A 25,422-nucleotide genomic window follows, 5' to 3' on the forward strand; every position below is an offset into this window, starting at 1 on the left:
CGAAATCGACCAGGGTGGTTGTCTCCTTTGAATCAACACAGGTCCAAAGTTGTTTTCTACTTAGGAACTCAACGGACAAATTTTAGAGCATGGTCGGGGACTGAGATAGGCACAACAAAAGATGGGCTATAGAATTATTATACAGATAACAAATTCACGATTGAAAACTTAAGTGCTTGTCAACACGGGCTGCACTTTCCGACATTGGGGCGAAGCTTCACGGCGACTTATCCCGCGAGCTAATTCTGGCCGGTGTCGGAGAATTTGCATTTCTGGCAACTTCTACTTGTCTGGGAACACTGCACAACATAAGCAATCATGACACCCCGATCCGGGAACATGGCGACACTTTCACTGGGGACTGAGGTTTGATTTTTAGATTATGCGGTAGCATTCAAGGTTCTTTCTCGAATATATTCAACTCTACCGGCCAGGAATGTGCACGTAGTCAGACTTAAGATGATTTTGACCACGTCAAAACCGCTGCCTTGTGCAGCTGTGTGTAGAGACGTCTGTTCGCAACGTGAGCCGCACCTGATTGCTCTCCTGTGCCTCTCCGGATAAGCCAAAGTATTGGGAAGCGAGCGCATTTGCACTAGAATCTTTTCTGCGAGGTGTAAATTCCGGTAGGCGAGTCGCTTGGTGATGGTGACTGGGGCATCGGTGAAAGGCCACTGTTGGCATTTCTTAAATGCTTTAATGTGAAACTGCATTTCTCTGCTGCCTGCTAGAGTAACCTAATTAGAGGAGCAAAAATGACGGTCCAGGAATGGCGAAGTGGCGGCGCTTGACATATATCTGTAACGTCAAATTACGAGAAAATGTTCTGAGATCTTCTGTTTGGCCCGGTACTGTTAGAATCGTGCAATACTCCGGAGACCAAGCAGTCCTCATATTGTTCTTGTAAACAAATGCTGATAACTTGCGGGACAATGAGGAACAACGTAAACAAGTCTTTATCAAGGAGAGCACACCCAGAAGTCGTTTTGCGCTAGTACTGAGTTAGAAGGACCAATCTTATTTCACAGATGGAATCGCCACGTGCCTACGATGAATGAAAGCTGCAAATCGTGCGAACCCCATGAATTCAAAGAATTGAAGCATAGGAGCATGGCGTGGGGAATTTGTACCAAAAAGTCCAAACAAGTGTGGGCGTAAATGGAAGACAGCAGTGAAAGGCTAGGGAAGAATTTGAGGTAGAGAAAACAAGTCAGAGGTCAATTTGGAAATTTGGAAAAATTACCTGGCTATGCACTATCTTCATACTTAACCAGCCAAAGGACGAGACACAGGAAAGAAGAGGACAGAACAAGGCTGGACTAGCAACTGAATGTTTATTGATCAGAAGAAAACAACGAAGACTCCTTCCGAAAAGCACGCGCGCAACCCAACCGGTGGAATGGCAGGAAATTGAGAAGAAGATGAAGAAGAAAATTCAAAGCTAATTCAAAGTCAAGGCCTAACTAACGACTTTTCTAATAGATCAAATTCCTTACAATGAAGGCTAACTGACGCCTTAGCCACACTCTTGTCCTCGGCTTTAGCAATGTAAAATGCTTCAACCAACTCTCTGCAGAGTTGGTTACCTGCTGTAAACTACACCCGTATTATTGACATCAGGCGCACAAAGGCATTTTACATTGCTAAAGCCGAGGACGAGAGTGTGGCTAAGGCGTCGGTTAGCCTTCATTGTAAGGAATTTGATCTATTAGAAAAGTCGTTAGTTAGGCCTGGACTTTGAATTGGCTTTGAATTTTCTTCTTCATCTTCTTCCCAATTTCCTGCCATTCCACCGGTTGGGTTGCGCGCGTGCTTTTCGGAAGGAGTCTTCGTTGTTTTCTTCTGATCAATAAACATTCAGTTGCTAGTCCAGCCTTGTCCTGTCCTCTTCTTTCCTGTGTCTCGTCCTTTGGCTGGTTAAGTATGAATTCTTACCAACTTGCCCAGTCGTCAACCTTGATGCACTATCTGTCTCTCGATGTACTGAGCTCACCGCCTCCTTGTCTTATATTACGTCGTCCAAGTTCAGCATGTATCGCTACTTGGATATAAGATGTCTAGGGAGAGACTATCAGCGCTCGAGCGCTCTAAAGGTTAGCCTCAGGAGTACTCACTGAAGGCAAGCATCAATTACAACAACTTAAAAACAACTGAAGAGACTGAATGCTGAAGTGCAAGTCCAGTTGTCAGTGACGGCGTGCCTACAGCTTACAAAGCGAAACCGTGGTCACAACATAATAATTCATGATAACATCAGCGATTAAAATGTAACCTGATGCTTATTGGCGAGGAAGAGTATTCTCGAGTGCAACGACTCAAATAAACGACAGCGGCAGTGGCCAAAATGTTCAAGTGCAGCTTTTTTCTCCATGTCGATCTCCGCGGTGCGTTGTACTCTGCTTTCCTCGGGAAAGAACAAAGGGGCACTTTTCCAGCGACAATGTACTTTAAATATAAAGCAGCTGTACTGTTCCCACGTTCGCTTTCTCGTTTTTCGCCATTCGCACGACGACATCACGGCTCTTGATGAACACAGATGTAGTTATACAGGCCGTGAGTAACAAAAAAGTAGAATGCGTTACTAAGCGGGGCCTGAATCGACAGTTCCCGGACAGGCCGCTTGAAGTCAGGAAATAATGTATAGCTGCGTTTTATGAACGTCTCGTGATTTGTAGTTTTGGACTAGTGTAGTGGCGATGTTTTCTCGTTTGGCTGACGACATTTGAAGACAAACTTTTTTCCGCTTGCGAAGTGAACGCCGCAGATACGAGCGGCTGCCTAGCTGATACTTGTCATCTACGAGTTCCTTCCATTTCTACATCTTTTATGGTTAGAAAAGGCTGTGCATCAGAAGTTCAGGTTATTTTAGTTTATTATCCGCACATCCGGGCTACCGGCGCGCTAGTATACAGATGCTAAAGTACAATATTGTTACGTTAGGCGGTAGATGCACTGATATACTCATAAAAAGGAAAAAGAAGAATCTCGGGAGTTTTAGCGAAGACGACAACGACATTCGAGCAGTGTCGGCCTGCAGGAAAGGTCTGTTGTGTGAAAGCCTTGCCTCCTGTCTCCGCTCTCTGCAACCTCAAGCTCAACCCTCGTAACAATATGTACATGACTATGTACATTCTTGTGTAAGAACGACCAGAAGCGGCAAGAAGGGGGGGGGGGGGGGGGGGGTTCCGGGGGGCATTCGTCTGTGACTACTTGGTGGGTTTTGCGTCGACAGGTGGCTGTAGGCTTACTTGCGTAGCGACTGAAAGGTTACGCAAACGAGGTTTACCTTAGGAATTGTTTCAATGGTTTGCATACTGAGTGCGTGAGTCGCTAGAAGAGAAGCAGATATTAGGAAGCTGATGACGCGCGTAGAGGTGTTTAAAGAGCAGGACATCTCCCTCTCGTTGAGCCTGTAACACCTACTTACCTGTGAGGACGTGGCCCTGCTGCGCTTTACAGACTTGGCTGGCCACCGTGTCAACTTGTCAAAAGCCGAGCTGCTAGCGTGATGGCCCTTCTAGGCATGAGCGTTTGAGGGCGGTGGGTTCGTGGCGGGGCCCAGGGACCTTGGAGCCATGTCATGTGCGTGGTCTGTAACAATGTAATGTTTGTAAATATGTATTAAGTAAATAGATTCCGCGGCAAGCGATACGGCGCCTGAGTCAGGTTTTCCACTCTCTCCGGCAGTTTTGCAACACAGAAACAGGAATGGCCTTCAGCCAGTCTATTATAGCCTGTTCACTGCCTTTGTTCCTGTAGATGTTGCTTTAGCCTGTAGAAGAGCTGTCTAATGAACTGAATTCCAGTTATTCATTCGGGGGCTAAAGGACAACAGAGATATATGTTGGGGTACAAAGAATGCGTACTCGAGTGCCGGCGTCATGTGATAGAGCGTTGCCGTCATGTGACAAGTTTTTTCGATATTTCGCCTTACGCGGGCAAGGCTCTTTCGCAGTCTTTCGAAGACCACACGATAGAAATGCTGATTGTGAGTTGCCTATTTCCATGCTGTCAAAAAAGCCAATGATCAGGAGTTTCATCTTGCACTTCCTCTATGTTTCTTTTTGTCGGCAATACTGAGTTAATGTGTCATTCCTCGTCTAAACGTTTTGTACCTGGGTCGCACTCGGAGGTCTGTGTTTTACTACCCTTTATGACGTATGCAAGAAACGCCAGATCGTTTTGAATCCACTCTAGAACATCACGGCGTATTTCTTCTTATGATTTGCCTGTAGGAAGTGAGGCTTTTGGGGGCGATTTCAAAACAATATTTTCTCTTCCCAGATTTTTCTGTCAAAATATTGTGTGCTTTTGCAGATTAAATTGAGTTCATCTAGCTAACAGTTAAAAGACGGTAATATAGCAGCAGGCCTCTGTTTTGTTCACATTTTTGTGAGTTATTTACGTTCCTGACTGTGGGCCGCCTTTAACGCCTTTAACGCCTTCTCGACTCTTTGACAATGCTAACAATTTAGAAACTTAGGCTGTTCTTAAATTTCTCGAAGTTTGAAGCGAACCTTGATCCCACAGCGTTGCTCGTGTCTGTGCAATCTCATTTTCGGAACACACAAACACACTAGACAAGGATCTCGCTTCAACTTAAGCTGTATGGGTCAGAGTTCCTCAATATTACCACCAGGGAAACCGAGCACCACCATTTATACGAAATCCTTAAAGAACACAGCGGGAATGCTGGAAATATGAGATTTCGTGAATGGTTTGACCAGTTTAGGACCGATGACCTGCATTTCATTTCATTTGGTAGCTGCGCTCTGATTCACCGCTTTTATGCCCAGTCTAAATTTTATCCGTACTGAGTACATGTGGATCAAAAGTAGACTGGTATATACTTTCAAAGGCAGCAACGTGGACACTGATTGAGAATTACTTATACGCGATAAAAGTTTCCTCCTTAATATCTGCTCTTTCTCGCTATTCAGCTACGTGATAGCGATACTTATTGATGTCAACCGCAATCTTTGCATATCTTTAAACTAAGGCAGCAACTTAGCATTCACTGAGACCTGCTTATACGCGATAATAGTTTTTTTTTTTCTTAATCTCTGCTCTTTCTGGCTCTCCAGCTACGGATTATCGTTAGTTATTGATTCCATCTGCAATCTTCGCACATTTGTTTGAACCAACTGTTAGATCATATTTAGCTATTTCACAACCACAGCTACGATATTGTCCTAAAGACATCTTTGCAACAAATCGTCAAGGACAAAAATAAACGGAATGAAATCCGCTGTTGAAAAAGGCGCTTTCTGCATTTCCCCGCTCGCCCATTTTGGAAGCGGGCGCTATTTATGCATTCAGGCGCATGCAAATAACCCACGTTTAGCAAATACCTGTAACTCATTCTGCAAGGCGTCAATGTCGATTTCAGGCGTCATTTATTCTCTGGTCACTGCTGCTGTGTGACGTAAATGCCGCATTCAAATGTTCGTGGGAACACTAGGAAGCCGCCGGACCATTCGCTGCTTTGCTACCGCACTTCACAGCAGGGTGTGCAGTAAGCGCTATCGTTCACGTAAGGACCGGCTACATTGCTAAGTGGTGCCACTAACCGCTCGCTGCTTCCGTCAGATGCTGCAGTCGCGCTGTCATCGTGAAAAAAGAAACGCTAATGGACGCTTACAGAAAGCACTCTTTTTTTCTTACGGCAATTAGAGTCGTCCACGCTTTTGTTTGCCCTGCTATTGTGGGCGCAACGCTTACGTATACTAAATTTCTACCCCCTTTTTTTTTTCAGATTATTCACCATTGTGAGGAAACTACATAAAAGCTTCATTATCTGGGAAGACGTATTCACGAGTAAAGTCCGGGTGAGTCACTTAATTTAGTAGTTTTTTATTCCATAACGCTGCTGGCAGCGCCATTTCCCCGTCAAAAGAGGTTGCATCTCTAACGTTAGGGGTGCATTCAGAAGCTCATTCAGCAACATATGGAGGCGAACACTTGCATTGCACGGCACTGTACGAAAGGGTTGATTTTTTGAAACCTTTTTGCATTTGTAAGTTTTAGGAGCACTATTTTGAAATGGTTAAAGCGTGATAGGTTTTTCTACAGGGACAGGCAAAACAGTCTTTTATTAATTCATATTTCTGTTAGTAAACTAAATGTTGCTTTTTAATTTGGTTCCCGTATGTTGAGCGGCTTCATTTTAAGCTGCTTCAACGTTCAGATCAACATGTAGACATGTGATCTTTGTCAACAAGTGAGGAAGTCGCTGGCTCTGTTGCATCTTTAGCGTAGGCATCCCACTTGACAGTCGTGAGGACGCGGCGAGCGGTGGTGCAAAGTATACTAAGATACTATGTCATCAGGCCCTACCTAACCAAGCCTTACGAACCTGTCTGCATGGTATGGAGATATCCTGCCGGAATCGAGATTCATGGGGTTCAGGAGAGTTTGATTCTAGTTTCACTCTCCCATCTCAAGGAAGCTTGTCAAGGAAGCTGGTCGTGCCACATCAGCAATGTCACATGATCTCGGGACCCCGCAAAATCCGCCACGAAAACAGCGCCCGGCCGTAACACAGCCAACTGCCAGCAGCCACCTGCCGGAGGCATGCGCGTGATTCTCCGCTCACAGTGCCGGCACCAGACACTCTGGCGAACAGGGCCTTCAATGTTTCCGCGATAACATTGTACACTAAAAGATTTTGTATTCCTGAATAGTAGTTATATAGGTTCGATGATATTGTAACTAAACGTTACTCAGAAGGCAATCTGGAACCGATCAAGTGCAACGGCCGGTCAAGAGAGCACGAGCCGGAGTACAGCGTCACTCCTTCGCCATCTTCCCCTAACGCACTTTTCAGTCTCCGTCGTTTTTTATGGCAAGTGTCAGTATATGCGAAACGATGGCGCTTCTTTGTACAGCAAGAGCTGTTATCAGAACCTCGAAATGTGAAACTACGGGACACCGCCGGAGCAGACGCTCTGCTAGCTTCTTGTGCATGTGCGGCGGTCGAGTTGCGCCTCGCGGTTATTTGGAGATACAATAACACTTCCGCTGATGCGAAACGGAGGTACTAAGGGCATTGTATCATGCTACAATAGTAGGCGAAGCGCCAAAGACGAGGCTTACGTGTGAAACTTTGCAGATTCGTTTTTAAGCGTCTCCGCAAGACCTGTTTTCCAACCGCACGACATCGTACTGAGAGGCCTCGCGTTCTTTGTGGAAACGAAAAGAGCCAATTTCCCCTTTCTCCGTAAACTCATAAATGTTGACAGTTGACAAGGTGGCTTGGAGAGGCATCAAAAGAGAACAATGGATTAACACCATGCATATAAAGTGAAGGGGATGGAGGATTACCCTTCTCTTCGCTCCCCGCGTGTCTTCTTTTACCTATTGTTTGGGCTCTCTCCCTGCTTTGCAAGTGCTCTGAAAGCAACCAAATCAACAGATATCCAGCGTGCGACGTCCGCGATCGACACTCATGTGTGAATGTGCCCTAAGTGCCCACACCTGCCTTTTCATTTTTAAAACGACTAAGAAAACATCTAGAAACGAGGCCTTCTTTTTTCGGGGGGGGGGGGGGGGGGCAGGTTGGAAAACATGCCTTGGTGAGACGCTTTTACACATTTTCATAAATTGGCCAACAAGTGAACCAATTTATTATTATTATTATTATTATTATTATTATTATTATTATTATTATTATTATTATTATTATTATTATTATTATTATTATTATTATCATTATTATTATTAATGCAAATATGTCAGAAGTGCAATACAAAACCGATCCTAGCTATGACTTGATTGACACTATACTTGCACGGAGCACCCAATTCGCGTCACAGGTTTCGTAAGTGCAAACCAAATATTATCATAAATGGAGCGCAACCATTTAATACTAACCTAAATAAAACACGAATATAGTACAAGCTTGGATTTCACCTGCCTTCCGAGCCAGCGAGCCGGTTATGCCGCATGCAGCGACGGTGCCTTTGAAGACACACCTCCTTCAGACTATATGCTTATTAATCTACTGCAAGATTTGCTTTATTAACGTCGTAAGAATAAAAACAAAACCGTAAATAGATCCCATGCTGCAGGCCAAAACGAGGATCAACGAGTGAGCCGCTTTATTTCACAGTACTGATAATACTTTCGCAGCTTTTAAACATATTGTTACGTTTCGGCAAGCGATGACAACAGGAGAACAGAGGACAGAGAGAAGATGCTCGATGGTCGTGAGATGATGTTTAATGAATCTGTGTGCGGGCCTGGCGCGCACGCTCCTGACCGCGCCACTGCCCTCTACTTCCTCCTTCATCCGTAACATCACCCGGGGCCATCGAGCGATCGTCCCGATCGTAGACGAGGACGTTTACGATGATTCCATGGCATGATGATGGACTTGTCTGGATGCTTGAAGAAGAAGAAATAAGAATAGAACGGCTTGCCGGTATGATGTCTGATGCGTTAGTGATCTGCCTCCCCTGGAGCTGTCAACCATCCGTCACCAGAGTCCATGGGACCGATGGCTCGAGGTCACGTCGGGCAGCTTGGGCGGGGGTTGCGTGTTCCTGTCCATCGGTTTCTTCGGGTCATTCGGGTCTTTCGGGTCCTTCGTCTCGGTTCTGATTGGTCTGTCTGTTCTCCTTGTCTTCAGGTCTGGGCTGGGGGCTGGGTGGTGGTAGTTGGTCAGGTCTGGGCTTGAAGGGCTGGGGCGAAGCTGCTCGGCGATGTCCCTGGGCCCTCTGTCGATGGTCCCGGCTTACAGATGGCGTCGATGCTCCAAGGCGAGGATGGGGATGACGTACGCCGCACCTCCAACCAAATGTTACGTGGCGGCAAGCGATGACAACAGAAGAACAGAGGACAGAGAGAAGATGCTCGATGGTCGTGAGATGACGTTTAATGAATCTGTGTGAGGGCCTAGCGTGCGCCACTGCCCCCTTCTTCCTCCTTCGTCCGTAACAATATACGACAATATAATTTACCTAGAGAAATACTTCCGACGATTTCGCTAACGTGGAAAATGCATTTACAATCAATATTTACTTATCGCCGTCTGTCGTCTACTCTACAGTGCAGACGTGAATAAAACGTTTCTCTTCTATAGTTAAGTTTCCTCCATAGAAATACGTGGCAGGTTGCCCAGTCATCAAGACAGAATGCAGGCGGCATGTCGCGATGCGCCTATGGGGGCGCGTCAGGGCGCGTGCTCGTGCGAGAGAAAGCACACGGCGCAAGGCACGAAAGCAGCGAGCACAGCCGGCGGCGTCCCAGTGTGTGCTTTTCTGTAACAAATGGCGCTGCCCATCAGGAGCCGCAGCGCCACACAGCGATGCTTTGGGAGCCTATATGCTGATGACATCACCACATGTGGCAACATCGGCAGCGTCGCGGAGTTGGAAAATTGCCTACAAGTGTTAGTAGATATCGTCAGCGCCATAGTGCTCGAAAACGGCCCGCAATGCTCTACAGAAAATGTCACATCACAATTAGCATGACGTCCGTCACATCCTTGACATCACCCTAATTGAGTGACTTTACTATTTCAGTCTTTGGTACTTTCAAATTGCGCGCCAATCGCAGTATCTGTCACTCGCGGAATCCCGCTATCATCCTCATGGTAGACAAGCGGAATTATGAAGAGAGTTTCACGAACCGTGGCGTGGCACAGCGGTATAGCACTCGGCTGGGGATCCATGGGGTTCGATTCCCGTATCGGGACTAATTTTTTTTTTCTAATGAGGAAGAGTCATACACTTCTTAAGCATTGCTAGGCAACGCCGGCAGAGCTTGGCGAAGGGGCTGCGCAGCTGTCCTCGGTTTCGCGCATGTGCAGAATATGGCTTTTGCAGCATACGGCCCACGCGAAGCTTGGCTCCGACCCTCGTAGTGAAGCCAAAAAAGTAGCCGCCGCGACATGGATATCGAACACAGTCACACATAGTCATGCACTGACAATGCAGCTTGTGGCTCCAGGAATGTAGTATGCCGTTGAGAAATTTAACACACAGCTGGGCAGAATGGTTGTACCAACGGCTCTTCTCATCACTTTCCTTTCCACTTTTTCTTGTAGGGCAAGAAAAATACATTGCCTTCTTCGTGCGTTCATTCATTCGTGCATTATAAAATATCGAAAGGACTCCAATTCGTGACGCGCACTTCCATAATTTCAAGCCTTCCATAATAAGCCCTTCCCCCGCCACCCTCTTCTGCTTAAGAAAAAGGGGGCGTAGTACCGCCACCGTAGCTGGAATGACCGAATAGTGTAGCTTGACTCTTCACCCTGGTAGTCAGGACGGCTCTGAGCTGCTGATCAATTTCAAATGATTATGTATACGCAATAGATCACTACGAAAACTGCTCATTTAACCCAAATTACGGTGAGTGCAGGAGCGTACTTTAAATTGGCTGTCCACATGAGTCGAAGCAACGTTGGCGCTACGCTTTGATGCTGGACCCTCCTACAAATACAGTGTATGTTGCCACCTATCAGGAAGAAACCGTGCTATATATCCAAGCAAGAAACTGCTGCCAGCAGTGATTGGCGGCCACAGCCTATGTCGACGAGAGCCGTACACATTTTTCTCATTTACATTTTCATGACGCTGAATTTTTGCTAAACAGAGATGGGATTTTTTCCACCCTAATGTCTTCCAAGTGAACACACGAGCACGCAGCAATTGTGCTAGTCGTGAAGACAGAATAGACTGTCATTCAGAGTGAAAAATGGGCGAAGACTTGACGCATCCTTTCTGGCATAAAAATATTAGGCAGGCTTAAGCATGTTTAAACCAATCGTCTTGAACAATCAGCAAGGCGTTTTTGTTGTAGTTCGTTTAACACGATTTTGAATACGGTTGTCCTGCAGCCTCGCACAACCCATCCTTCTGGTGGTTCAGTAGCTCATACAATCTTATGCCTGTCACGAGTTTTCTTGAAAGATGCGGTCGCTTGGCCGCCTCTTCACGATCCACAGACTTCGCTTAATAGTATTGGTTGGCAGTTTAGCACAAAATTTGGTATAATGTTAAACGTGTTCATTCCAAAGCATAGAATTGGAGGTGCGTATGTCGTGGCGTCCCCAAGTTTGATACGATTGAGGGAAAATCTGACGCCACATTAGGGCGCATTAGTTAACTCGTATGAGGAAACGAAGTGTAAGAAGCAGTAGGTCAGGGAAACGTGCGAGAGGCATCCGTTGTGCATGCCATTTATTTATTTATGTTACCTCAGGGCCCCAGGACACTACAGAGGGGAGTGGGGATACATAAGATCACAAAATACACAGCAATGACAAAGAGAAAAAAATACAATTATATAGAAATAGCCACAAATAAAGGAGACAAATATATTCAAAAGGCAGCGGGGATAAAAAAAAAACACATTTTTATAGAGTAAAAAGTAAATATTCACATAGTTAGAAGCATAAAAACATTTAAAAGGAAACAATAGCGTTGCAAAGTATAATTTAATCCGACATTCAAACAATATTATGAGGAAGGTGATTCCAGCTGACACAAGCTCTGCGTATGAATGAATCATGAAAGCATTTTTTTCGTGACAAGATGGAGCCCCAACTTTATGGCGCGGATTAATGCCTGTCGATATTGCTACCTCGCGGTTTGAGGTAGCGATTGAAAGACGAAGAAGTTGTAGACTCTCGTGCGCTTCGGCTAGCTAGGACTGCAGACTCTTGAGTCTGTGTCCCTGTGTTACCGTTTCCCGTGAACCCCTGTCTTGACTGTGTGTCTCTGCCCTGTTACCGTTTCCCATAAATCCCTGTCTTCGTTACGATATGTAAGATGGTCTTGTTAGTAATCTGACTTTCAGATAACTGTTGTGATAAATTTTATGAAAAGGGCATAATGACGCTACTGGCCTACTGTGAACCATTGGTGTTACTATTGCCTCACTTGCCAATGCGGTGGCTAAACAACGGCTGGCATCACAGTTGTTGTGGCAACCATGCGCGGAGGCATCTTCTAAACTTGAGGAGAGGGATCCTAGATGAGTGCTCTCGCGCAATATTTCGATTGCTTCGTTTCCTTTCTGGCTACCAGTCAAATTCATTCGTTTCGAACCAATTTTTTCAGGCATCTATTAATTTCTTCCTCTCTTAAATACACTGAGAGTGGTAATCGATGAATTGGGCTTACAGATGCCTACCATATGTTCTCCTCCCGACGCAGATACCTGAGCAGGCGATCGTCCAAATCCGGCGCCAGGATGGCGGCCAACTTCTTCATAGTGTGACGTCCAAGGGACTTCGAGCCCTGGTGTCCCATTGTTGGCTTCCGGGCGAGCGCTCCAGCGAGGGAGGCTGGAGGGCACTCTACCGCTGCGAGCCGCACTACTTCAATGGTACACGAGGGCAGTGCACTGGCAGCCTTCGGGATACTAGGCCGCTGCAGCCTGGCAACTGAACTCTTGTGAAGTTTTAAAGCAGAAAGGGTGCATATGAATATAACTCATTTGCATTTGCTTAATCTGGCATTCGACGTATGTATACGTTTCAATCTAAACTGCTATTGTGTGATTACGGATAAGAACCCGTAATTGGCGGCTAGTCCACATCTTAGATATACGAAATATTTATACTGCTTTACACATCTTTTCTTGGTGGCTGGGGAGACGTGCCTAGGAATAATATTTGCATGCATAAAAATGGCCACAAAATTACTTTCACTCTAGCAAGGTTAACGACTTCGGCTACAAAGATTAATAACATTTTCACCTGGTTCTGACACAGGCAGTAATAACAGACATGGGGATGACTACAGACTCTTACAAGGAGTTAATGATGTTGCATATTCCTCCAGCTATGAGTTTTCGTATCGGCCAGGCTGAATATCAGACTTTTTTTCCTTGGTGCGTCTAAACCAGCCCCGCTCATTGCGCTTTTTAATTACGTATAGACGTGTATATTTTTTTTTTTTTTGTCTCGCAGGCACCTCCACGCAGAAGGCGCTTATTATTGGAGGTGAAGTGAGCTTTCATGGCGACGCCGTCGATCGCACCAATCTCATAGCGCGGACGTGGTGAGCATTGTCCGAGCGCAACTTTTCGCAGGCACTAATTTCCTCACCTGCCTTCAGCAACACTGGCTATTCGACTCAAATGCCAAAAACATAAACACGCAGATCATGCATTCTATAATCAAAGAAAAGGCGACAATCCAAGAAAAAAAAAGTATGGCAGAGAGGATTTCTTTACGTTTTAATGAATTATGTATCTCAACGTTGATGCTTACTAGAGTAAGTAGCAACGATTTGAATATCTTGTTCTTAACGTGGTAGCGTTAAATTCCCAGTTACCCAGGAAACTAGCTTTGTCTATGGCGTTTACGTCGGTATCGGCGTCGTCTTTGTGGGAGAAAAATTATATTCATGCATCTGGCATGTACTAACTAGCAGGTAACATGAGCGGACGTTGTTTGATTTGTGGGTTATCTGACACCCAGAGATCGCGCTGTCAATTCAGACCACTCAAGTTTGATGGGAATTGAACCATCGGGCACCTTTCGATACCGAGTCAGACACGCTGGCCCTAGGCCTTGTGGGCTCGTTCGTGCAGCCAGTTTAAAGCAGAAGTTTACGTCTATGTCGGCTGGCCTTTCACGCAATGCGGCAAGTAACCACTGTATGCTAATGAATATTTATAAGGTAAAAGTCAAGGTCGCATGATCTGGTGGTCGCCATGTGCCTTTGGGGCATAGTTACGTAGGCCACCAAGGAACTCGTGACCCCTGTCAAGGTGACATGAGCACGGTTTTCATATTGAGGGAAATTTAGAGATCAAACTTTAGTGTTCAGCCCTGTGGTCGCCATGTGACTTGTTCAATGAAAACATTGGCACAGTGCATGTTTTCAAAATCACCGTTACTATCTGAGCATGCAGAACCTAGGAACACCTAGTTGTAGGTGCGCTCATGCTACCGTGTAGCCATGCGAAAACGATGCTGAAACATGAACAGACCACATATTTATTGCTTTATACCGCTGCACATACTGCGACAATGTAACAATGCTGCACTCGCCTGCATTTTATACTTTTCACAATTCCTCGTGAAGTAGCCCCACAGGGTTGCAGCAGGTGCAAATCACATTGAAGCACCTTCCTAATAGTACACCATCTTTTTACTAAGGTCTAAACAATTGCTCATCAATCTCCTCCCAGCGACAGGTTAAGACATCATGTTCAGCCAGTTTCCAAATTAGTTTTAGGACGTACTGGACCCTGATATAATAAAGTAGTAGGAACTAAATTTAAACCGAAAATTGAAAATTTCAAGTGCCTGGTCATGTCATGCCCAACCTTTAAATTAAGGATGTCATGGCCTGTGTACGAACATAGTTTCATGCAAGAATATCAAACCACACAGACTATCGACGAGTGCATTCTCTTCTAGGAGTAGTGTGGAATAGAAGAGTACTGTTTGTTCGATATAGAACTGTAAAATATTTTCCCATTTTCTTCAATTTTTTTGCTTTGGGAACAACATAGGGTATACTCTGGGCTCATGTCTGTACCCTCTGCATACATGTTCCTTCTTGAGAGAGAATTTATGTGCCAGATATACGGTCTTAGAAATGATTTTTATATCAGTTAAGGCAACAAAGCCTTACTTTGGTAAAGCGTTTTTAATGACTGAATGATTTTCATTCCTTGATGGCTGCTTTGATGACGGGCAGCTTGTTTATTTCATTGTTCCACGAAGTCTGTCATTCAACTCTTTATTTTCCTTGTACAAATTTTATGGTCTCTGTGCGGTATATTCACTTCTGTATTTTCACCCAGCTGGTGGCTACAAAGCATGGATCAGCTATCTTGTTACTGCTGATGCCTATATGGCTAGCACCCAGCAGACCTTAACTATACGTCCTTGTGTTTTAGCTATTCCTACACCATGTATCATACATCCTACTAATGATTCAGTTCCAATTTTGCAGTGCAGTGCTGTGATTGTGCTGAGAGTGCCTTTTTAGTTAATACTGTGTTCAGTGTTTACTCTTTCCTACATATCTACAGACAGAAAAATTGTCTTTGACTGTGAAACCTGATGCACAATGAGGCAACTTCCCTATTTTCTACCATGTGTCCTCTACTAAGGCACTACCAATATAAAGTGCTACTCTGGAACCATCTGTATAAAATTCTATGTAATTTGTATTCTTTTATCCACTGCTAATATAAGAACTCGTACTATATAATCGGGTGGTGTCTGCCTTTTGTTAAATGTTCAACTGCGCTACTGTGAGGTCACATACACAAGGAAAACTATAGACTGTTTTACCGAGAGCAAGCAGGAGAGGTGGAAAATACTCTCTAATCAGATTCCTTGCTCCGACCCATTGTTGCCAGTACCGAGTGGGCGTGCATTCGCACGCTTTATGCATAGCAGAGCGACCTTGCACCTAGGTATTTTGTCGTTTAAGAGACCTAAATATCTATTAGCGCACATTTTAGTGGTAATGTCATCGGGACAGCAATGCGTGATCGTGGACTGCACAAACAAACAAAGAAATCGCAATATGATTGCCGAAAGCGTATGCGGGAAGCATGCATGCATCGACAGTCCGAGTTCGGCAGTGATATATTTCTGCTTCACCGCTTTCCAGTCTATCCTTATTTAATTCGCCTATGAACGTTTTATGTAAGCCAGATGGACTTAGTACCAATGACAGACTCACGAATATGATGCCCATTTCACTTCCTCCGCTGTAGTAGCCACGCACGTCGGGCAGGCCGTGCCTCCCGCAAGCCCTCCGCGCCAACGATACGGTGGATCTCTTTCGCCAACGCAAGAGCGTACTAAAATCTGTTCTGCTCTTAAACAATAAACCAATAGCAAAAAAAAAGTCTTTCTTGCAGATTTCTGACCCATACCGTGTTATTGATAATTGCAATACAAATAAATTACGCTACATATTGCCGCTGGTGCGGCGCGCGGCAGATCGTCTGCACGCTGGCTGCGCTGCTAAGGCATCACCGACATTTACATCCTTTTACTGATACAATGGGATCGGCAGTAAGGCAGTTCCATGAGAGACCATTTACTCTAGCGCTGAGCAGAGCAATTACAAAGCGTCCTCGGATGCGCCTTCAATGCGACAAACTTTAGGCCTTACGACAACTAGGGAATAGCGCTCGACGAGAGTGCCGTAGTCCGCCGCGCCAGCGGGCGGCGCCGCTTTCGTAAGCGCTGCTGTATGTGCTACGAATTTGTCGTCTTCTTTCATGGTGCAGCTGAGAGCACACGTTTTTCGACGTTTTGGTCAACAATAAGTCGTGCAAACGATGATGGTACGGGACAGGGGTATACGATGTTGTTGCGCCGCAGGACGAATACCAAGGCTTTATAAAAACGTCGACGGATGGTACATTAGACACTACGTCTTTTATGTGCTGGTCTTGAACCGTGGTTTAACTTGAAAGTATATATTGTTGAAGCAGGACAGCTCAATCATATATCGAAATGGGTCGCACTTCATGTTAAATCAATGCGGCGATAACTAGAAATCATCTTTCGCAGTTTCTGCATTCCGCGTTCGGTAGCTGCCCGTACGGTTCATTCGCTGTGTGTTTGTGTGTATAATTACCATTGCGATTATAAAATACAATTGAAAATACATGTATCGTGAAAGATATAACAGATACATCCTCACTGCGGAAGTGGAGCGCAGTCCTTCGCTGTCACCTCGGCCGCTAGTGCTGTTTCCAACAGCTGCCGCTATGTCAAACGGATGGCACCAAAGTGTCGGATAGTTTTCACGAGCACCTCAAAACAGCACTTTTACACTGCCGCACCGCAGTATCAACACGCACAGCACAGCCCAAGATGGCGTCAAGAGGAGCCGGAGCGGATGCTCCCAGTTGGGCTCATACGGGGCGCCACCATCAAACTAAGATGGCTGCACCCAGGCATCAAAACTAAAAAGGTCTATACCAGGGTGGCAGTGGAATTTGTTGTTAAACTGAGGCCTAGATGGGCACTTTGTAATTAGGCAGGACTTTGGCCCTCGGCATTTAAGCAACTTTACCTAGGTTCTACGACACAATTAGGAAACTAGTCGTCGATCATTTGCTGGCCTCAATTGCTTGACCTGCCATCATAAAAACAGAAAGACGAGTCCAACAGTCATTTTATTGGCCCCCATAAAACACGAAGATGATCCCCAAAAGCTTGGAGGGAGCATTTACTATATGGGTCTCTCATTTTCTCTTGATGAGTTAGAATGTTCAAATGTGTAAATACACATACATATTGCAACATACATTAAACATAAAACGTGTCTCCCTTTGGCTACATCTCTAAGTAAAAAAAAAAAAACAAAGTTCACGTCAGCCAACTGAAAGCACACTTTTCAACGGCTCAGCGCCTTATAGTGCAAAACGACAGTTCGGTGCCGAGACAGCGAGCTTATATCATATGGTGTGGTTATGCCAAAAAACTCTGGAAAGTGAGCAGTTCAGCCAGTCAGGGAGGAGGGGGGGGGGATGCACCCTATCCGCCTCAAACTTGGGGACCAGCTCCTCAAGAGAGCACAGGCAGCATTGGTAGTCCATAAAGTCCTGGACTAGGCACCTAACCACATCAACCTTAATTTCAAAATGTAGAATTAACTACTGCCACAACATCAGACAAAGACCTATTTGGCTTTCACTGCTGAAGTATAAGCTGCAGCTTACGGATGTTCTTCGGAAGAAAAAATTTCATACAGCTGTATACAGTGGGTACACATTCTGTCCCTAAATATGCATAATTAGTAACGATTCAAAATAGACTGAGAACAGTTAAGCTCCCATACCCGTGCCACTCAAGATAAGCTAGAATGCTGTAAATTTACAAAAAGTTAAAAACAAGGCCTGAGTTTCTGTCAAACTCACGAATTATCCCACAATAAATAATGAAACACATGAAAGAAAAACATGCTGAAGCTTACAACTCCCTTCCTAGGCTCGGGTAAACATTTCAAATATTAAATTAGGTAAACAACAAGAGTTTCAGGTATTATGCACCTTGGCGCACATAATGAACACGCAGATCGATGTCATAAGCATTTAAGAGCACAGCACTCACAAATGTCTGGAAAATAGTTCCTTTCTACAAACTCCACTCAATGTCAATGTACTGTCATGCTCGTTGTCCCAAGGTCATTCCTCCCGAGTGGGCACCATGGTGTGAGAACCGAGATTTTCTCCCTGAAGAAATGAGAGGTGAAAGAGTGTATCAGTGGTAGTTACATTGTAGCGATGGTTACATTGTAGCATTGCAGTGTCAACGCTCAGCACACCAATTTCACACCCTGGCTCATAAGCTGAGCGGCGGGTAGTGGTTAGTGACTACAGTCCCCTGAACTCTAGAACTAAGACTCAGGTATCAATTCTTCATTCTCTGCGCTATTACCTGCTTGAACGGCCTGGACCCCCCAGTCCATACGCAAAGCTCTAGTTTGGCACTGGCCTTCAAACTGCTCCCTCGTGTCAACGAATATTAGGCATTCAGTATAGAAAAGCTTATCCTTAAACGGATACAGTATAAGCGCGTCACTGTTCACCTTCTGAATCAACAATTACACTTGCGCCATCCGCCCTGCTGCTATAACCCTGTACCTCTTTTTTGTCAGTGATATCAGCGGAAAATAAAGAACCATTAGTGAAGGAGGAGGCTTGGGAAAGAGTAAGGGAAGAGGGCTCAAGTATTCTATTTGTACCCTCCTGTGTCAATGCTCATGTTCCTATTGTCTTCTTCAGATTTACGAGTTTTGCGGCTACTTGAAAGATCAATGGTAGCTATTTATAAGCGAGATGTATGTACAAGGTATTTACTACGAGTTGCAACAGGAACATTTTTTTTCACCGACCCTCTCCTAAACTACTCGAGCATTGCGTGTGCTAACCTAGCTCTATAGACAAGTCAACGAGTTGAAATGGACGAAATGAATAAGCTTTCTGGCTGCCCGATTGACTCTCCAGGGCTACAGGAATTTGGGCACTGTGCATCTAGCTCCAGACAAGTCGACACTTAAGAAGCAGCGCGGCGGTGAATGAATAGGGAAATATTCTCAACCCTCTCCTACATAAAAGTAAAATATATAAACCAGAGCTTTTCATGACATCAGTTTGGAGCTTTCCAATTCATGAAAGGATGTCAGGATTTCTCACTCTTTCGTGCAGTTACCCAATGATTGTGCAATATCACATATCACACATGCAATCATGCGCGAGGCTGATGGGGCAAACATGGACCCTTCCAAAACAGTCCTGATGCCAGCTGCCAGTAGAAGAGCATTTGACACAGTCGTGCTCACTCGCAAATGCAGTCATTCAGTTCCCATGCTGGTTTCTCATTGTAGAGATGCTAGAAAGCTGTACGTTTCTGTAGAGAAAAATAAGGTCTGGGTTTCTGTCCATCTTGCGAAATATCCCACAATAAATGATGAACAACAAAAAGCAATTACATCCCAAAATCAACCTTACAATCATTTACTCCGTGATACACCTCCCCACTTCACTGCGCTTTTTCACTGCCTTCATCATCCTAACCGACGATGTTGAGAAACCCTAGGTGATACAGCTAATATTGTTCCTTTTATTTTCTCTGCCTGGCGTACAAGTCTAGAAGTGTGGAGAAGAGTAGTCTAATCTTCTAGCTGCGTCCAGATCCTCTTAGATGCAATCTAGTCCTCCTTGGGGTCACACTTTTTCTCGTATCCTGGAGCAGGTTTCTTCGGCTCACAAATTCGGTTCACAATTAGCCGACATGGCATTACTGTGGTGCATAGCGTGAAATGAGCTTCCACAAGTGCTGCCACATTGAAAAGCTCAAAAGAGCTATTTAGTGGAAATGGCTGCGGCAGAAACGTGGCAGCCTAAATGCTCCCATTCAGCTGCTTCTCCATGGAATCAAAAAGGCACCTGACATAAACAGCTAAGTATACAGTCAGAAGTTTGGATAGCATTAGAAGATGACTGCAACACCATGAATATTGTCCTGTGAGGGACATTCGCTGCTCTGCTCATGAGTTGTATCTATATTACTATGCTTGTATATGGGTTTCAGGCATTAAAGATGTCACATGGTGGTAACAAGGCCGATGACACAAATGAAGAGTCTGGTAGTGCACTGAAGAAACTTTATTGGGCTGAATTGCGCCCGCAAAAAAAAAGAAAAAAAACACGAAGTGATTCGGTGGCCGCGATAGCAACAATAGTGCTCGGCTGTCGTCGAAAAAAGAATTCCCGTTACACCCGTCAACGTTCAATTTAAAGACGGCTAGGAAACATCTAGATAAAGCCACCAGCGGTGACTAGCACAACCTCGAACATTGCAGAAATAGACGCGAGTGGCCGGAATCTTCGAGACACATCTCGACGCATCTTGCGCGACAAGAAACTGGTAAATCGGCGTCTCGCGAAAACGAGCAGGAATAAACAAATAATACAGAACCTATCCGCACGCTGGAATCGCAGTGATAAGGCCACATGCCAGCGCCTGTCGAAAAAGAACAAATAAAAGATTTTAATGTTTCGAGGCAATATATGAACGAAAAGTATAAACAACCACATGCTGTGTGTAATCTAAACCTATCGTGACCTTTTTATATGCTGTTTTTAAGATTAGGTTACATGCAAAAATACCCCAAGTAATGTTGGCAGGAAAGCCACTACTACCGTAGCTCAGTTGGTAGAGTGTATTATGCGTAATCTAAGCATGCCGTAGGTTCGGATCTCACTGACGTCATATGCTTGCTTTTCTTTTAGCTTTTAACGTGTTATCTTTTAGGCATCAAAAATTGAAATTTTCTGTTGATTAATGCTTGAAGTAAAATAACTCCCAAGTGTTGTCTTGGCTTCAGCAAATGCAGTTTACCTTCATATTATATATAATATATAATATGTAAGCCATAAAAACACCTCCTTTCCCTACCCTTGCCTGCCTTTAGAAATTTCTGACACAATTTCAGTGTTGCCTACAATGTGGACGTCAGGTGATGAGTATATCTAGAGCTCAGATGTATTGAACCCGGATCTTTTTAATTGTTTAAATATGCTGAACACGCAAATTGTCTACCTGAAACTTTAGTGTCAAAATAAAGCACAAGTTTTGCAGTATACTAAAAGACAATTGCACGAATCACTTGATGCATCTAATGGTGTGCCACACCCTCGAAAGAGGTACTTCTCCTAATGCCCCTTTTCAATTCATTTTCATGTGCTCAGTCTGCTAACAAGTGTAAGGGCAACAGTGACAATGTCATAAGAATCATTCGGTGCCATTGCTTCCAAAAGTCCTTTTGATGGGGCAAAAGTCAGTTTTCTCTAAAACTGTACCGTGCTGTACTTCTTTATAGCAGTCAAATGCAGAAACAATATCGCACAAACCATATAGGCGCTTCTTTGGCAGAACACATCGTGACCTTCCCCCTTCTTGGCTTTGGAGCGCTTTTCTACCATCGCGATTAACCTCTGCTTGGCACCACTTAAACTCTTGCCCCCACATTTTCGTTGAAATAAAGAGCAGCAAGTGCAGTGTTGTAAAGTACCATATCTAAAATGCTTTTTCTTACAAATCAAGCTGAAATGCCCTAGTTCAGAATCAAAATCAAATTCAAATACCAAGAAAAAACACATGACTAAGGTAAGGAAAATAAATAGAACTAGTCTCATGCAATTATTTTCAACCAGGAGTATGTTTGCGATCCTTAAAGTTGTGTACTGATAGCTACTCCGTCTTGTTCAGTTTTTAGTGACAAGGCAGATATCGACAAGAAATGAAATGTTAAAACCTTGTCAGTTATACTGTTTGAATCAAGCAGTGAGCCTGAAAAAAAAAATACAGAATGCAAAGTACATTAAGACAACTTATGGTCAACATACGTGCTAATTAACAATTAATATTGAAAATGAAAGTATAAATGACACCAAGTTTTACCAGGGTGATATTACTCGCAACCAAGGAGTGAAAGAAAGCTAAAACAAACTCTCACAAGTGATTTTACCTTACGTGCATTCCACTGCAGGAGAAAACGTGATATTTTGGGGCAAAACAGTTGGTGATGGAGTGCAATATTACCATCGCATATGCCTGCTAGTAAGGCGACAACTAGCGGATATCCCCAAGTAGGCGCTTGTACGAAATGGTGCTGCTGAACTTCTCATTGTATTGTCCTTAGTACAGAGTGCAAGCTGGTGTCATAACATTTCGCTTCCCCTTTAGCATTCATCTGCTAGTCATGTCGGCGCCTACAATTCCACAGGGATTAGAACAGGCGACATTTGTACTTACATACCTCCAATCGTATGCGGTTAATTCTAAGACGGTGTCCACCGAGGAGCAAAATAAGTCCTGCGACGTTTCTTTATGCAAATAGCAAATTAACTAAATACGTGTAACTAATTACAAAACTCCGTTCCAGTCTCTATAAACTGCCAAACAAGGCCACGTTAGACAATACCAAACAGATCTTCCGCACGCGTCCGTGTGCTGTGCGACGTCAGTGCCGGTAAAAATCCTAAGGTGGTCGAAATTGCTCCGGAGCCCTCCACTACCGCACCTCTTTCTGTTTTTCCGCTTTCACCCCCGTCTTTCTCCCTTCCCTTACAGCCCGCGGTCCAAGGAAAAAAAGTGACAGATACTGCGCCTTTTCTTTGCCGTGAACCAACTGCTGTTAATAATAATAATAATAATAATAATAATAATAATAATAATAATAATAATAATAATAATAATAATAATAATAATAATAATAATTATTATTATTATTATTATTATTATTATTATTATTATTATTATTATTATTATTATTATTATTATTATTATTATTATTATTATTATTATTATTATTATTATTATTATTATTATTATTATTAGTCACTCTATTAATATATATCCTCTCGGATTCGCGATATTTCTCATTGTGACGCGCGCATCTCAGCTGTTAAGTTTGACGGTGGCGTCGACGCCTGTCTTACTTTATTTGTGGTATTTTCTAGTTTCTAAAGCACCGTTGGCGCTCTAGAAGATTATTCTAAAGCACTATATCCTGACTGAGAGCAGAGAACATTTGCTCTGCTACGAAGCATCCATTCCGGGCAGAACTGTTCGTCCGAAGAGGGCAATGCATGGGCGCGACCGTTCATTCGGAGAGAGCTGAAAATTCTGGCGTTTCCCTCCGCGTATACCGATGTAGTCGTGCGAAATTAATAATAATAATAATAATAATAATAATAATAATAATAATAATAATAATAATAATAATAATAATAATAATAATAATAATAATAATAATAATAATAATAATAATAACAATAACAATAATAATAATAATAATAATAATAATAATAATAATAATAATAATAATAATAATAATAATAATAATAATAATAATAATAATAATAATTATTATTATTATTATTATTATTATTATTATTATTATTATTATTATTATTATTATTATTATTATTATTATTATTATTATTATTATTATTAAAGACCACATGGTTGTTCCTGCGCACATTAAATAAAGATTGATTGATTGATTGATTGATTGATTATTATTATTATTATTATTATTATTATTATTATTATTATTATTATTATTATTATTATTATTATTATTATTATTATTATTATTATTATTATTATTATTATTATTATTATTAATTTCGCACGACTACATCGGTATACGCGGAGGGAAACGCCAGAATTTTCAGCTCTCTCCGAATGAACGGTCGCGCCCATGCATTGCCCTCTTCGGACGAACAGTTCTGCCCGGAATGGATGCTTCGTAGCAGAGCAAATGTTCTCTGCTCTCAGTCAGGATATAGTGCTTTAGAATAATCTTCTAGAGCGCCAACGGTGCTTTAGAAACTAGAAAATACCACAAATAAAGTAAGACAGGCGTCGACGCCACCGTCAAACTTAACAGCTGAGATGCGCGCGTCACAATGAGAAATATCGCGAATCCGAGAGGATATATATTAATAGAGTGACTAATTATTGCCCTGATGGGGCTGGGACAGGTAGGTCACCGCCGCTTGCGGCGGGGCTAGCCTGCCACTGATTTTTATCGGTTGTAGGCCGTTATAGCACCCACCACCGCTTCGGTGGTGGCGGACGACGGCTGTTGTTGCGGCGCGCATCTTTCTCTCCCTCTTCTTTTTTCTTGTCTATTTTCTCTTCTGCCTGCACGAGGCAGCGGAGGTGGCTCAGCTACAGAGCCAGTAGCAGGCCCGTGCATTTTCTTTTCCTTCTTCCTACAGCCACAACGACAACAACATATGTATTAATTAATGTACGTTAACTTCAAAATTGCCGCTGTCCGTCCTTTTCGTCAAGGACGTAGATTTTGTCAGATAAGCGCACCGCGAAAGTGCCGGAAAAGATATTTTACTGATTACAATATCTCCCTGGAGCTGTCCTCATGGTCCCCTGGCGAAACTGCGTACACTTAAGTCTCACCTTCATAGCAACACGAGGAACTGCCACCGCTAGAATGCACGCTGCCCTATAGGTACGCAGGCAATCTTCATATCTTGTTTCGCCGCATAACGTAGCGTTACGTGCTACTAAATTCCGCCGAGAAACGGAACTTCGTGACAGCGTTGCCACTGCGCAGACGCTGTCGCAGTGCTCTCCTCAGCCAATTAGAAAATACACCTCCTCCTACGTCAGCAGTACTTCGCATCATCGTCTGAAGTGTCAAAGCGCCATTTGAGGGTACGAAGGAAGTGCGCCGCAATTCGCTTTCATAGGGTGTGGAACAGCGTAAACGTGCTGTAAGCGGAACAGCGCCGAGCGCATGCAACACGGTAAAGCGTTCACTTTGTTCGCCCTAGGTACGGCGCATCCGCGGCCGCGGAGAGGCTGTGGAGTCCCAGGGAGCACACGGACCCGGACGCGGCGAGGCCTCGGCTCCGGGAACAGCGGTGTAGGATGCTGAGGTGCGGCGTTATTATGCCTGCAGCGTTATTAAGGAGGCTGCAGCCCAAGCCCTCATCACTGAGAGCAGGGGAGGAGGAAAAGGAAACATTTATTGACAACGAAATGATTTGGGAAGGGAGGCTGTGGAGCTGAATGGCAGACCCTATTCCGGGACGCCATTGGCTGCCGCCGCTGCCCGAGCTCTCTGGACCAGGGCACGCTGGGCCTCCAGGTCCGAGCTGCACAGGGCCGCCTCCCAACCCTCCCTAGTTGGCTGTTTTTTTTTTTTTTTGTAACTTTTATTTTTGTATTTTGCTGGCAGGTACACACCGTGTGGTATAGGTCAGCATACTGCCCGCAGAGTTTGCACCTAGCCGTGAATGTCGGGTCCACGTGTTTTAGTATGGCGGGATTCAGAAAACGCCCGGTTTGAAGCCGTCTAAGGTGGCACACCTCAGGTCTGTCGAGACCTTTGGCGGATCCTGGGAGTGCCCTCCTGCAGAGGCGTAAATAATTTGTAA

General features: G+C 44.1%; 1 protein-coding gene across 1 annotated transcript in view; it reads left to right on the forward strand.

Annotated features, from left to right (window-relative positions):
• LOC146192237 (beta-hexosaminidase subunit beta-like) overlaps window positions 1-12,398 on the forward strand; it is a 30,707-nt gene extending 18,309 nt beyond the window's left edge. Inside the window, exon 9 of the mRNA XM_084600437.1 lies at window positions 12,165-12,398. Within this exon, the coding sequence (XP_084456563.1) occupies window positions 12,165-12,398 (234 nt within the window). The remainder of the gene's footprint in view (window positions 1-12,164) is intronic.
• The last annotated feature ends 13,024 nt before the right edge of the window (window positions 12,399-25,422 follow it).

The sequence above is a fragment of the Amblyomma maculatum genome, chromosome 4, assembly GCF_055883805.1.
Source record: "Amblyomma maculatum isolate TAMU_Amacu chromosome 4, ASM5588380v1, whole genome shotgun sequence".
Lineage (NCBI taxonomy): Eukaryota > Metazoa > Arthropoda > Arachnida > Ixodida > Ixodidae > Amblyomma > Amblyomma maculatum.